The following is a 13,884-nucleotide window of genomic DNA, read 5'->3' on the forward strand; positions in this document are numbered from 1 at the left end:
TCATCCGCACTAAAGTACCGTTATTGCACTCAAGATTGAACGCTTCCACGAAATTTTTTTTGTTGAGCTACGTTGTCCACCTTCGCTCATTTGATTCAAGTCACACTCGCTTCCGACTGTATTGCTTCCGATAGTGTGTTCAGCTTTGCAAAGACCTCAAGTAGACTATACTCCGCCTTGGGTTGGTGAAGTGGCTGCCCCATTCTACTGCCCAAGCGATGTAATCGGCGGCTATGACGACCGACTGGTCTTCGATCGATAAACTCTTCTGTCAACTTATTGAGCATTTCTGTGAATCGATCGATCGTCTACCGCGAAGGTGCGTAGCAACTGCAGAAAAATATTCCATTGATTTTAACGATAAGGAAGCCTTCATCTGCCCGATTAACCACTTCCTGAAAAAGATAGCTTCTCGTCATTCAAGCCTGGATATGATATGGCTTCGAGATGATAGCTATATCACAGACTAACAGACACTCAAAAACAAAGCTTCGCCCGCTTTAACGGTCATTTTAAATATATTTGTAGTTGGAACTGTGGCCACATTTGAAATTATGGCACAACTGACATATGAACAAGCATATGGGGTACAGACCACTTGAGCTTGTGCGACCACCCCTGGCTGATACTGCGTTATCGATCTGGTCTAGCTGAAGTTGCACACGGAATCAGTAGATAAGTATGCTTGGGAGTAGCGAAACATATTTCAATGTGCAACTCCTGGTACTCCTAAAGTGTTTTTGATCACGGCTCACAGAAAGGAGGCTTGCTATTCCGCGAATTGACAGTTTTCGGTGACGTCAGAAAAATCGTTGAGATAAACAAACGGATTTCTCGAATGTTGTTAATTGACAATATTTGAGCTCTTACGGTGGAAAAAATAGTGTGCAATGGATTTTTGACGTAAATTACGCCATAATTACACTAAACACAGTGGATAATCAGTGCATCTATGTGATTATTAGCGTAAATCGGGAATTTGGATGCATGCCATAGAAAACATATCCCACCGTAATTTTCTGATCATAGCAAAGGTTTTGGACATCCGCATAGCTTCCTTGTGATTTATCAGGTGCCGATCATTCGTTAGCTGCAAACAATATATGAATTTCATGTAATTGTTTTCGCCGACGATTTCTATGACCCGCTCTCGTCAAATGTTTACACTAGCTAGCCTAGTGGTTCTATCACATTCGCCCGAATGATATTCGCCCGAAAGTCATTTACCCGAATGATGTTTGCCCGAAAACCATTTACCAGAATGGACCATTTACCCGAATGTCATTAACCCGAATGGACCACTCGCCCGAATGTCATTAAACCGAATACCACATTCACTCAAGCATAATATAAAATCGGTAATTGTCTAGTTTAGTGACTTTTGTGATAGAAGTCCGACTTTAATGCGGTTTTTTTGCCAAAAGGATTTATTTTAACCTAAATAAACCAAATCCGAGCGGGAAATGTGAAATCTTTAACTAAAGTTTGATAAACTGAACAATAACAAGTGAGCTTATACAGCGGAGCTAGTGTGATGCGGCTTGGCCGCATATCCGAAGCCAAGGATCCGAAGCGGCGCACAGCCGCTGAGGTTCCGTTGGACGAGGCGTTGATCCACCCGTCGCCGGAGTTATAAGCAAACCTGTGATCCTCTTGTTTGCCCGGTTTACTCAAACATAGGGGCTATAGCTAGTTTAAAGCCGACTGAGCGGCAGCGAAGTCGGACAGTGCACAAGAAAGCGATGTGGCGTAGCCACATTAGTCAACCGTACACTGACCAATGTGGCTATGCGACATCACTTTTAGGTGTACTGTCCGACGTCACGGTTGCCAACGCCACAAATGCTCTTCCGGTGCAAACTGATGCATATAGGACGCAGTTGTAAGCTCGAGCGGTGAAATCTTGTGATAAATCGGACAAAATAATAAGAAATCTTTCGGAAACACCATCGATCGAGGTAAATATATATTAAGATGTTCCGTTAACGAATTGAAACAATTAAATTAGTAATTATATCTTGCATGGTGGAAGTCCATTTGGCACAACACCGTTAGTAAATAGTAGCTCATAAATTAATGTTATGTGGCGAAGCTAGTGTGATGCGGCTTTGCCTTAATTACCGAGGTCAAGGAACCGAAGCGGAGGTCCCTACTCGGCAAACCTGTGATCCATTGGTATGCTTGGTTTACTGAAATATAGAGGTTGATTCCTTCTTCAAATATGAGCAGTTCTTTGAGTTTGTATACCAAATAACCCTCGCAATCAAACCGGTGATCCACTCGTTTGCCACACTCACACTTAGGGATTGATTCCTTCTTTTAAACATGAGCAGCTCTTTTCCCACAATTAGGAGTTGATTGCTTCTTTCAAACATGACAAATCCTTGGATCTGCATGCAAAATAAATTTGCAAAGAAACTGTTGATCTACTCGTCTGCCCGGTATACTCAAACATAAGAGTTGATTCCTTCTGTCAAAACAGCAATTTCTTGAATCTATATACCAAATAGCTCTCTACGTAATATTGGATTTCGAGACAGGATGATTCTTCCACCTAATTCACGGATGATTCTTCCATCTTAACCAAAGTTTTATCAGAAAAATAAAACAACTTGGTCGTCAGACAAAATATTCGGAAGATCACCGAATACAACCAATTTACAAATAAGTTGTTGCCTTGGCTTTCTTGCCCCATCAAGGTATTCCAATGGCACTCGAAGAATTGAGGAAAAGTTGTCCAAAGGCTCTCGACGATTTTTTGTATTACATTAGTAAAAATTGTATTTTTGCTAGGAAGGAAACTAATCAAAAAGTTTCTCGATAACCCTTCCTTGCCCCCCGCTTCGTGGTCAGTTTTCGAAAATGTATCGACAAAGATTCCTAGAACCACCAATAATGTGGAAGACTAGCACAATAAATGGAACGGTTTGTTAAGCCGTGGAAATTCTATGGTGTGTTGAAGAAGTTGCAGCTTGAAGAGAAAAACCCTAGTACGTATGTTTTACGTACACTACAAGCGGTACCAACAGATAAAAAGTCTAAAAAGAACTCACGAAAGGACCTAAAACTGGAAACTCTAGTTAATTTGTTTAACATCCTTCATAACAGAGAGTATGGAACATCGCGCTCAAACCGACGTTGTTTACACCGACTTATCGGCCGCTTTTGACAAGATAAACCACGATATCTCAATAGCAAAAACGGAGAGATTTGGAATTAATGGTAGTATTTTGCAATGGTTTCGATCCTACCTCACTGACCGAGAGATAACGGTTGTCATAGGAGAATGCCAGGCCCCTGCATTCTATTCTACATCTGGAATACCTCAAGGAAGCCACTTGGGACCGTTGATGTTTCTGATATACTTCAATGATGTACATCTAATTTTGAAGACTCCACGATTATCGTTCGCAGATGACCTCAAGATTTTTCGCCTAATTCGTTCAATTGAAGATTGCAGAGTTCTCCAACAGCAGCTTCAAGTCCTTGCTGATTGGTGCAATATGAACCGCATGTATGTAAACCCGAAGAAGTGCTTGGTAATATCGTTTTCACGGAAGAAGGATTCGATTTATTTTAACTACCGTCTACTAGAGACAGAAATCGAACGTATCAGTCACGTGAAGGATCTGGGAGTAATTCTGGATTCTCAACTTACGTTTAAACAACACGTATCCTATGCAGTAGGTAAAGCGTCTCGAGCACTGGGATGCATATTCAGGATAGCCAAAAACTTTACAGATGTTTATTGTCTCAAATCGCTGTACTGCTCTTTATCCCGATCAATTCTAGAATATTGCCCTGAAATGTGGAGCCCGAACTATAATAATGGCGTTGAAAGAATTGAAAGTGTGCAGCGACGCTTTTTACGTTTCGCGCTCCGTAGATTGCCGTGGAGAGATCCTGTCCGACTACCTAGCTATGAAAACCGATGTCAGCTGATTCAACTAGAGCCCCTACATGTTCGAAGGAATACCACAAGAGCTTTGTTCATCGCTGACACTCTGCAAGGCCGTATAGATGCCCCAGCTATTTTGGAACAAATCAACATAAACGTCGCACCTCGAGCACTACGTAACAGCAATATGTTCCGGTTGCCATTTCGACGCACAAATTATAGTATGTATGGAGCCATCACTGGTCTGCAACGAATTTTCAACCAGGTAGCTTCAGCATTTGATTTCAACGTTTCTCGACATACTCTGCGTGTACGTTTCTCCAGATTGTTTAATCATTTCGTTAACAACACTTGACCTTTTTATTCTTTGTTTGTAATTATTGTATGATTATTGTTTTTATGTGCGACTTGAGTATTAGAAATAAGATTAGTATTTAGGGTAACATCATTGGGGCTTTGATATGCCTGTTGATGTATTAAACAAAATAAATAAATCATACAAACCAGATGATTGGATTAACTATTTGACTGGTATAGCTTTAGTGTTAATTTCTTCATAGCATCAAATGTAATAAAATTTGTATTTCATCTTAATAAATTAAATTTTTTCGATTGACATTTCGATGTTTTTCGGGTATATGGAATTCGGGCGAATGGCATTCAGGTTTATGTTGCATTCGGGCGAATGTCTTTCGGGTGTTCGTGGCATTCGGGTGAATGACATTCGGGTTTATGTGACATTCGGGCAAATGTCCTTCGGGTAAATGGCTTTCGGGCGAATGTCATTCGGGCGAACGTGACAGAATCAGCCTAGTATATGTAAGCCGTGGTTTTTGATCAATACCGGCGCCGGCCAGGCCCGAACATAGATCGCAGAAGGAAAGGGAAGGAATGGTTAGTCCGATACTTGCTTTTGCTAGAGGCAGCGGGCCGGTCAGCGTGGCAAGCAGAAAGTTAGCAAAAGTTGAGCAAAGCGAAATTGATGCTGGCAGTTTCTGCACGCTTCCTGCCACATCTTTGTCAGACGTTTTGGTCGATTCGTGCTAAATTCTACCAGGTAGGAATTGCCAGGATCTTTGCACAGCTTATGTCCGAGTTATGCCAGGGTTTAGCTCGGTTCCTGTCAAAATTTGCCAGAAAACGCGAGCGAAACCAAGTTCACCCCTAGCACAATACAACACTTCCAAGCAGCCCTTTAGTACTTTTTGTTTCCAAGCCGAACGCTTGCCAATGTCACTTTCGTCCAATCACGAGCTGGTTCAGAATTGGTTCAAAACCGGGACAGAGCTGGCGGATCCTATCCTAGTTCTGTCCCAAAGACGCAGAACTCCTCTGGTTAAAGACACTATCTCTATCGTTTGTTTACCATTTATCTGTCAGTATCATTACAATCGAGCACTAGATCTATCAAAAGCACTCAAATCGTTTCGAATCCTTCTGGAAAGAGGGTCATTGACAGGTCACGTGCTCGATTGGTATGACACTGACCGATAAATGCAGCCCGGGGACAACTTGACAGCTCCCATATATTGCACTCATAAGCAAATTTTGTGGTGATTTGGTGGTGTCATGGCGGCTCGAATGAAGAAAAATTTGAAAAAGACGCATCCCATTTATTATTTGAAAATGTTCATTCCACCATACCTAAACAGAAACATAGATTCCACTGCATCGATTTTGTTGGTTCTTTTCGGCTAATTTAAGACTAAGAGAAACGAAGCAATGAAAATAGCCAACAAAATTGATACAGTAGAACCTTGCGACAATAAAAACATAGAAACATAGATTCCGTTTTGAATTTAAAAAATCCAAAATAAAATAAATCGATTTTCGGAAATACAAGATGATGATTTTCAAAATCAAGCCACTTCCACCTATATTGGAATTTCCGAAAATCTTCCGGTTCGAATCAACATCTCCCCAGACATGAAAACCTCCGGTAGATGCCGTTCCGTTAGGTTTCTATTGGACCGGAGCCGAGTAAAATGCCAGAATAATTCTGAAGGGATCCGTACTAAAACCATCGCAATATCTTCCGGACAGAATTATTGCAAAAGTCGAACAAAACTCTGGCAGGAGTCGAACAAAATTGTACATTCCTGGCAGCATTCTTGCTGAAGCTGAGCACTACCGGTTTGCTGCCAGAATTCTGATAAAAGCACACATATTCTATTCAAAACCCATTGTGCTAAATGTGTAGTAAATCATACATATATTGTTTATTTTCCTGATCATAATACTAGAATTCTTAACGTTCTCAATGAACTTGAAAAAAAAGATGGCGTAGGTTCACGAAATGTTAAGCTTGGTAATTAACTTTCATTGGCCAATATGTTTCAATTATATTTCCCGAAGAAAAAGAACCAATGCTTTACTGATTATAAACTTTACGCAACAAGAAAACCAAAAAAATTTAGGAAGGTAAAGAGCCGGTTGCTAAAAACAACTTCCAGCTAAATTTATAATAAGATTTATGTAACTTCGCTGACGGTTTCCAGTTATGGATAAATTTATTCTCTATTAATAGTTTTCTTTATCCACATTTTGGAATACGCTTTTTCTAAATGTCGTTCTAGCCGCATTGACGGCGTTCATAACACACGTAACGAAACACGCTTTTCTCTTGAAACTTTTTCGTTTCGTTGTTCGTGGTACCCGTACAGAGAAGGCATACTAGCGCCACAATAAAATCGGTGGTACATATATGAAACAAGCACTATCTGTCAAGTTGTCCCCGGGCTGGATAAATGGTAAACAAACGATACAGATACAGATGGTGAGTTTATCCCGATCAATCAAAAACAAAACATTGTTTAGAAAATGTTTTATTATCTTTCTATTAGATACTATTAATTCAATGAAAATTCAAATTCGTCAGAAAGGAAAAAATGAAAATTAATCCAACGGATATAATCTCGCTTTGGTCAAACCTTACAATGCTTACTCGCCGAGCGATCAGCATACAGCACCGCTGTGTTATCATTGTATCCTGCACAGATCAGCGCTTCGTTTGGGTGAAATACTAAACACGATGGTGGTCGTTTTTTCGTCCCTTCTCCGGCACCGCCAGTGCCTTCCATTCTGTGAATCTTATACAATTCCTCGCCATCGATCGTTCGAACGTCGATCAATTCTCCGGCACCAGCCACCAGTTGCAATCGATCATGGATTGCGACATCCGATACTTCACCGTCGAAAGACCATTGCTTCAGAGGAATTGCCAACTTTCTCAGATCCAACACGTGAACAAGACCAGTAGCGCTAGCACTGACCAAGGTTACCTGGTTGTTTCGCACACTCATCGTTCGTACCGACTTGAGAATCGGCGGAGTGTAACCAGTTTTACTTGCAGCTCTACTATTAGTGCGCGTATCAAAGATACGAATTTTCCCAGAAGCGAAACCTAGCGCCACATTGTGATGGTTGTGGCATACAATAGCAGTTACTGGTTCGTCTATTCCTGTAGGTGTATCACCAATCATCTGCTCCGCTTCCAGATCCCAACTACGAAGATATTTGGCGTCGCCAGCGGTGAAAAGGGTTTTCCCATAAGCACTCATGACTAGTCCTTTTGCCACTGCTGTTGACGGTGTTCGGCTAACTGGATCGTACAGGGCTTGCCAGACATTAGTTAGGGTGTTTGATTGCCAAAGGCGCACGACGCCATCACCGTGTCCAACCAGAAGTTGACTGCTTCCAGTCGTCGAGTTGTTGAAGACCAGCGAAGAAACTGCTGTGCATGAATCACCGACTGTTGTCGGCTTAAGATTGTGGCAGGTATCTCTGGAGTAATTGTAACGCAAGACACGGTCCCTGGAATTGCATTTGAAATTATAATAGAACTTAATACTATCGATAGCAAATCATATGGATTCTTGAATTTGGCGTAAACCGAGAAAGTAATCAAAAACTGTACGCGAGCATACTCACTTGCAAGCGATGGCCACTTCCTGCTCCGGTCCGAAGCGAATCAATTCCGGTGCACGAATAGTTTGAAAATTTCTGATCTGATTATTGATCAGCAACACGCCATTTTCGGTCCCATTATTCGAAACAGAATCGTCAATGTTCGAGTCTTCCCGTGTCTTTTGATTGCAGTCGCTTTGCTTCTCGTTGAGCTCTGTAGCGACCGAAGCCTGCTCTTTTGAATCAATGTACGTATTTTCGAGCATAGTCCACGGCAGTTGTTCGCTAAGTGGTTTCTTTTTCGGTAACAGTAACTTTAAGTCCCGCACCGTCGTAGCATTTTTTGATGTTTTATTTCCACCGATTTCGGTTTCGACTGCTTTCTGTTTTACAAACGATACCAACGATTGCATCGTTCCAGCCATGGTCGAATCCGAATCCGTTACAAGGGCATTCATGGTGCACCACATATTCACCATCACAGCACTGGAAGCTGATTTATTTTGATGGGCTGCATTTTTGGACTTGGACTTGGCTTTGGCCTTACTGCTTTTTATCTGCTCTAGCTGTTTCGAATTGGGATGCTGCTTCGAAGCTGCGACTAGTTCTGGCACACGTTGAACAACGATCGCGCTCAGTTCGCGAATCAATTCATTACGAACCATCAAACTAAAGTTGGTCTGAATCAGTGAAAGGATTTTACTAACAAGTTCGTCGCTCTGCTTCGGGTCCGAGTTCAAAGAAATCCAAGCTTCCAAAGCGGCCGTGCGTACTTTTGGAGATGAGTCACATAAAAGATTTTTAATCATGGCTCGGTGTTCAGCTGAAATTACATTGGCCAATGTCGATACTATCAACGCAGACAGCATACGAACTTCCGGTGTTTTGTGATTGAAAAGACTAACGCAGTTTGTTAGAAGGGTTTCTTTCACATTTCTGTCATGTGAATTTTGCTCGATCAACAGTTGTAGAGACAGCACCCGTAGAACAGTAACATCTTCTGATTCTGGTTTCAATTTTTCGCACAGATTAGCCTCTGCTATTGATTGCAAGTGGCGAGCTAATGTGATATCTTGTTTGAAAACATTCACAAGAACACTAACGGTCTTGTAAAAGATTTTTTCATCTTCCGAGCGCAATAGTATCACAACCTGCTTCAAAATGTACTCTTGAATATGTGAATCCTTTATCGATGTTTGCCAGCAGCGCTGGAAAGTGTCCAGCGCAAACAAACACTGCTCCGAGAATGCCAGAGCTTGCGCGATCAGAAAAAGATACTGTTAAAAAGAAAACAACAATTGATTTTCTCATAAGATCTATGAACTCTATAACTTACTTCTCGATCTGACTGCTTTAACACGCAACCAAAGAACTCATCGATGAGAGAACATTCACGTTCGTCTTGAGTAAGAAGTAGTTCGACCGCTAGATCTACCGTCTTATCCCAAAGTTTCCACAAATCACTTTCACTGCAGTCTGGGAGTACCGGTTCCGAAACCGGCGTGCAACCAAATTTCTTCAAAATACGCTGCGCTAGAATAAATCTCCTCCATAGTGCCCCAGCTAGGACATCTTTACGGAATAACTGTCGAAAGCGATCTGCCGGCAGCAAGTTGTACGCAACGGCATCAGTTAACAGCGTTAATATCCAATCCAGCTGACCAACCAGTGTCTGCCTATCGCACAAATCTCCCGGAAGTTTTGCTGGAAGCTTCTCCGTTGCGAAAAACTGCTCACAGTGCCAATCGAATGCCGCCTTCACCGGTGACGAAAGTACACAGCTAAATAAATCTTTTCTATCAGGAAGATTCTCGTCTGTCATACATCCAGCGAGATGAAAATTCTTATCGTCCGATTTTACGCCCTCCAAGAATCTTCCAGCTGAGTCACAATCGTATACAAAAATTGCCGGCATTCCCAACCATTGTTGAACTTCCTGGACACTCAGCTCCACATTCCCGCAATAATAGTCATCATTCAACCAGAAGCGTACTACTTCCGGTTGGCGATAATCTCCTAACGAGTGACCGTTGTAGTGTATGACCGGTCGAGCATTGACGCTTTCCTTTTCGGTTAGCAGCAGGCAAGCATTGCGTAGATCCGCTACTACCGGATCCGGTAGGTTTCGAAAATTGATTTGGGCGTAGTTTGAATGAGTTCGTTGCAGAGAAGCGACCGGTTGTAACAATTGGCTTTTCCGTTTGACCAACCTTGGACAGCTTTGCTCTTGGAGCCAGATTATACTAATCCAGCTATAGGTACGTTCCGTTAATTTCCATGATACTACATCCGGAAGGATGACGGTAGTGCTCAGCTGAACTGAAGTTGTGGTTTGAAAATCTGCGAATACATAACATCAGTGTATGTTCTACTAATAGCACGTTTTAATACAACCTTCCATAAATCCAGTTGAGATGGCTTGAACCGAAAGAACTTTCTAAATTTTCAAATTAAATAGTGCAGCGTTGGTGATTTCCGTCTAATCAAATTTTATATGAAATGAATACACACCCGGTCGAACCGTACGAAAAGGCTTTTCGGCTCCTGAATAACTTCGGTAAAGATTCGAGCTCAAATGCAACAACTGATCTGACAGAATTGGTTGTTGTAATTGAACTGGAATCTACACAGAAATCACTCAGATATCCAATCAAACATCCGAATGGCTTGACCGGACATATAAAGCGAACTGTGAATTCAGGCCAGAATTCCGGCTCTTCAGTGCAAAAACGCTTCTTATTGGAATCGGTTGTGTCACAGAAGTCGAAAATCTGGCTTGAGCCAGCCAGAATGCGGGCTCATTTTCCAGCTGAACCAAGTAAAGTTCAACCAGAAATGAACCGGAATTCTGGCTGATTCCAGTTCGTATTCCGGCTCCAGTGACACAACCGATTCTAACTAGAATCGGTTGGGTCACTGGAGCCGGAATACGAACTGGAACCAGCCAGAATTTCGGTTCATTTTCGGCTAAACTTAACTGGGAACTAGTAAGCGATTTCTGGAGCCAGCGCCCAGTGAGCAAATTTTCTGGCAGAGACCGCTCTGCTAAATTTCTGTAAGTATTGGTTTGGCAGCCCTGTCATATTTCTGAGCGTATATCCTGTCGGGTTAGTTGAGCTAGGGCGAACTCGGTTTCGCTCGCGTTTTCTGGCAGATTTTGACAGGAACCGAGCTAAACCCTGTCATAACTCGGACATAAACTGTGCAAAGATCCTGGCAATTCCGACCTGGCAGAATTTAGCACGAATCGAGCAAAACATCTGACAAAGATGTGCAGGAAGTGTGCAGAGATCTTGGCCGTACATTTCTGGCTCGATTATGGATAAAAGTGAGCAGCATCGGTTGGTTTAACCGCTTCTGTCAGAAACGGTTGTTGCATTTGAGCGAATTCGTTGCCAGAATTCTCGCACAAATCGCGCAAAATGCTCGCAGAAAGTCTGCCAGCATCAATTTCGCTTTGCTCAACTTTTGCTAACTTTCTGCTTGCCACGCTGACCGGGCAAATTTTCTGGTGGAGACCGTTCTGCCAGATTGCTGTCAGTCTAGATTTAGCAGCCCTGTCAGATTTCAGCGCGAATCCTGTCGGGTTAGCTGAACTAGGGCGAACTCGGTTTCGCTCTCTTTTTCTGGCAAATTCTGACAGGATTCAGGAACCGAGCAAAACTCTGGCACAACTCGGAAATAAACCATGCAAAGATCCTGACAATTTCTACACTGCAAATAATCCACACATTGAACTCAAGTGTTTTACACTTAATTTTGCCGCAACTGGCTTCACACTTAATAACAATCTTCTTTAAAAACTCGTTAATTCCAACAGATGCTACACTTAAGTTTCATATGCGTGGTGCTTTCAAATGAAGTGTCTGATAAATAGTTATTGAGTGTAATACACATGGACATCAACTGTGTCAACTTAAAGAATAAATAATTTCTTATGAAAGACATGTGTGTAAATGTTAATTTCTATATGGCAAGAACATTGTTTGCTTTGAATAAAGATGTAAGTACACTATATATTTTTGTTTTATTTAGATCTTTTATTTTATTTTATTATAAAAGCCAACTTAATCTACTTACAAATAACAAATTTATGGAGTAAAGTTTATTTTTCAGCTTCTGAAGACAACTGGCTGCGTAAGTTCGCCCACTTGAAAAGCTGGATGTCCCTAGCTTAAGTTCCGCTAGCACCTCATCTTCATTCTGTAATAAAGAAAAAACAGGTCAATAATTTATAACTTTACATAATATATTACTTACCATCTAAAATTACCAGAATACGCTGCCGAAATCCTGTCTAAATATCAGTTCTGCGCGTTTTTTCACAGCCATCTTAAATTGATGTGGAAAACTGAACTTTTTAAGTGTTTCTACACTTAATATTGCCGCACTTGTGAAAACCAATGGATTTAAAGAGCAAAACTTTTCTGATTTATTGCACTGACACATGAAATTGAATTGTGATGGTTATCGATTATGCCATTAAGTGGTACACATACTTTTCAAGTGTAATTTTATTAAAGTGCATATGGAAAAATCTTGATTTTTCCATGTGGTTTGAAACTTAAATTTTATGGGTGGAATGTTTTCGAAAATATGGGTGAAACATGTATGATTTAATATGTTGACACTTAAATTTTAAGTGCGATGATAGTCGATCATGTCATAGGGTGGCACACTTAATTTTGAAGTGTAAATTCATTGAAGGACAAATGGAAAGCTCTTGAATTTTCAGTGTGGCTTGACACTTAAATCTTATGTGTCGAAACTCTTCGAAAAAAAGTGTACATTATTTGCAGTGTACCTGGTAGAATGTATCACAAATCGAGTAAAACGTCTGACAAAGTTGTGGCAGGAAGCGTACAGAAATCCTATTTGTACATACCTGGCTGGATTCTGGCTAAAAGTGAGCAGTATCGGTTCCCGGTCAGCGTGGCAAGCAGAAAGTTAGCAAAAGTTGAGCAAAGCGAAATTGATGCTGGCAGACTTTCTGCGAGCATTTTGCGCGATTTGTGCGAGAATTCTGGCAACGAATTCGCTCAAATGCAACAATCGTTTCTGACAGAAGCGGTTAAACCAACCGATGCAGCTCACTTTTATCCAGAATCCAGCCAGAAATGTACGACCAAGACCTCTGCACACTTCCTGCCACATCTTTGTCATGTGTTTTGTTCGATTCGTGCTAAATTCTATCAGGTAGGAATTGCCAGGGTCTTTGCACAGTTTATGTCCGAGTTATGCCAGGGTTTAGCTCGGTTCCTGTCAATATTTGCCAGAAAACGCGAGCGAAACCCAGTTCGCCCTAGCTCAACTAACCCGACAGGATCCCAGTAAACGAAATGGCGGACAGGCTGGTTAAACTAGATGCTGGCGATCGGTAGGCTATTGAAACGTTGTTCTAGGCTATCCACCGTAACTTGCCGTTTACTGTAAAAGTAGTGTGGGATACGTGCAGAAATCTGACAGGGCTGCCAAACCAAGACTTACAGAAATCTAGCAGAGCGGTCTCTGCCAGAAAATTTGCTCACTGGGCGGTTGTTGCATTTGAGCGAATTCTTTGCCAGAATTCGCGCACAAATCGCGTAAAATACTGGCAGAAACTCCGCCAGAATCAATTTCGCTTTGCTAACTTTCTGCTTGACAGCCACGGTGACCGTGTAAAGGCTCTCAGTCACCGTGGCAAGCAGAAAGGTAGCAAAAGTTGAGTAAAGCGAAATTGATTCTGGCAGAGTTTCTGCCTGTATTTTGCGCGACTTGTGCGAGTATTCTGGCAAAGAATTGACTCAAATGCAACAACCGTTCAATAGCATCCTTATTCTTCATTCTTTAAGCTATTGTGAGTGTACATTCGAAAAAATATCATCAAAATAATGTTATTATAATTTACAGTAAACGGTGCCCAATCCATATTAAACAGGTGTTTTCACGCCCTTTGCTTCAGTTTACGGCTTAGCTGCATTATGTACTTGAATTGGCATTCTGGACCATTACTTTTGTCTTTACATTATCTTGTGAGTTATTTTAGGAGAATTTTACTATTGTGTAGAGCGGGATTTTGTACGGGACTACGAGGTTTTACT

The 13,884-nt window shown here is 41.6% G+C and overlaps 2 protein-coding genes across 2 annotated transcripts; both read right to left on the reverse strand.

The window, feature by feature from the left end:
- Window positions 1-6,758: 6,758 nt before the first annotated feature.
- LOC131687230 (uncharacterized) lies at window positions 6,759-8,159 on the reverse strand. The gene is made up of 2 exons (XM_058971303.1): window positions 7,829-8,159; window positions 6,759-7,711 (listed from the first exon to the last, which is right to left on the reverse strand). The coding sequence occupies exons 1-2, from the start codon at window positions 8,068-8,070 to the stop codon at window positions 6,823-6,825; spliced, it is 1,131 nt and encodes a 376-aa protein (XP_058827286.1). The 5' UTR covers window positions 8,071-8,159; the 3' UTR covers window positions 6,759-6,822.
- Window positions 8,090-10,437, reverse strand: LOC131686854 (protein raptor homolog). The gene is made up of 4 exons (XM_058970849.1): window positions 10,199-10,437; window positions 9,141-10,144; window positions 8,166-9,081; window positions 8,090-8,100 (listed from the first exon to the last, which is right to left on the reverse strand). Exons 1-4 carry the CDS (start codon window positions 10,203-10,205, stop codon window positions 8,090-8,092), a joined length of 1,938 nt encoding a protein of 645 aa, XP_058826832.1. The 5' UTR covers window positions 10,206-10,437.
- Between the last annotated feature and the right edge of the window lie 3,447 nt (window positions 10,438-13,884).

Source organism: Topomyia yanbarensis, chromosome 3 (assembly GCF_030247195.1).
Source record: "Topomyia yanbarensis strain Yona2022 chromosome 3, ASM3024719v1, whole genome shotgun sequence".
Classification (NCBI taxonomy): domain Eukaryota; kingdom Metazoa; phylum Arthropoda; class Insecta; order Diptera; family Culicidae; genus Topomyia; species Topomyia yanbarensis.

Bases quoted from the DNA above. Each gene is read 5' to 3' on its own strand.
- LOC131687230 (XM_058971303.1), bottom strand. From the start codon at position 8,070: ATGCTCGAAAATACGTACATTGATTCAAAAGAGCAGGCTTCGGTCGCT. The intron at 7,712-7,828 runs GTGAGTATGCTC...ATGCAATTCCAG, and splicing joins GAAGTGGCCATCGCTTGCAA to GGACCGTGTCTTGCGTTACA.
- LOC131686854 (XM_058970849.1), bottom strand. The intron at 9,082-9,140 runs GTAAGTTATAGA...TCTTTTTAACAG, and splicing joins TAAAGCAGTCAGATCGAGAA to TATCTTTTTCTGATCGCGCA.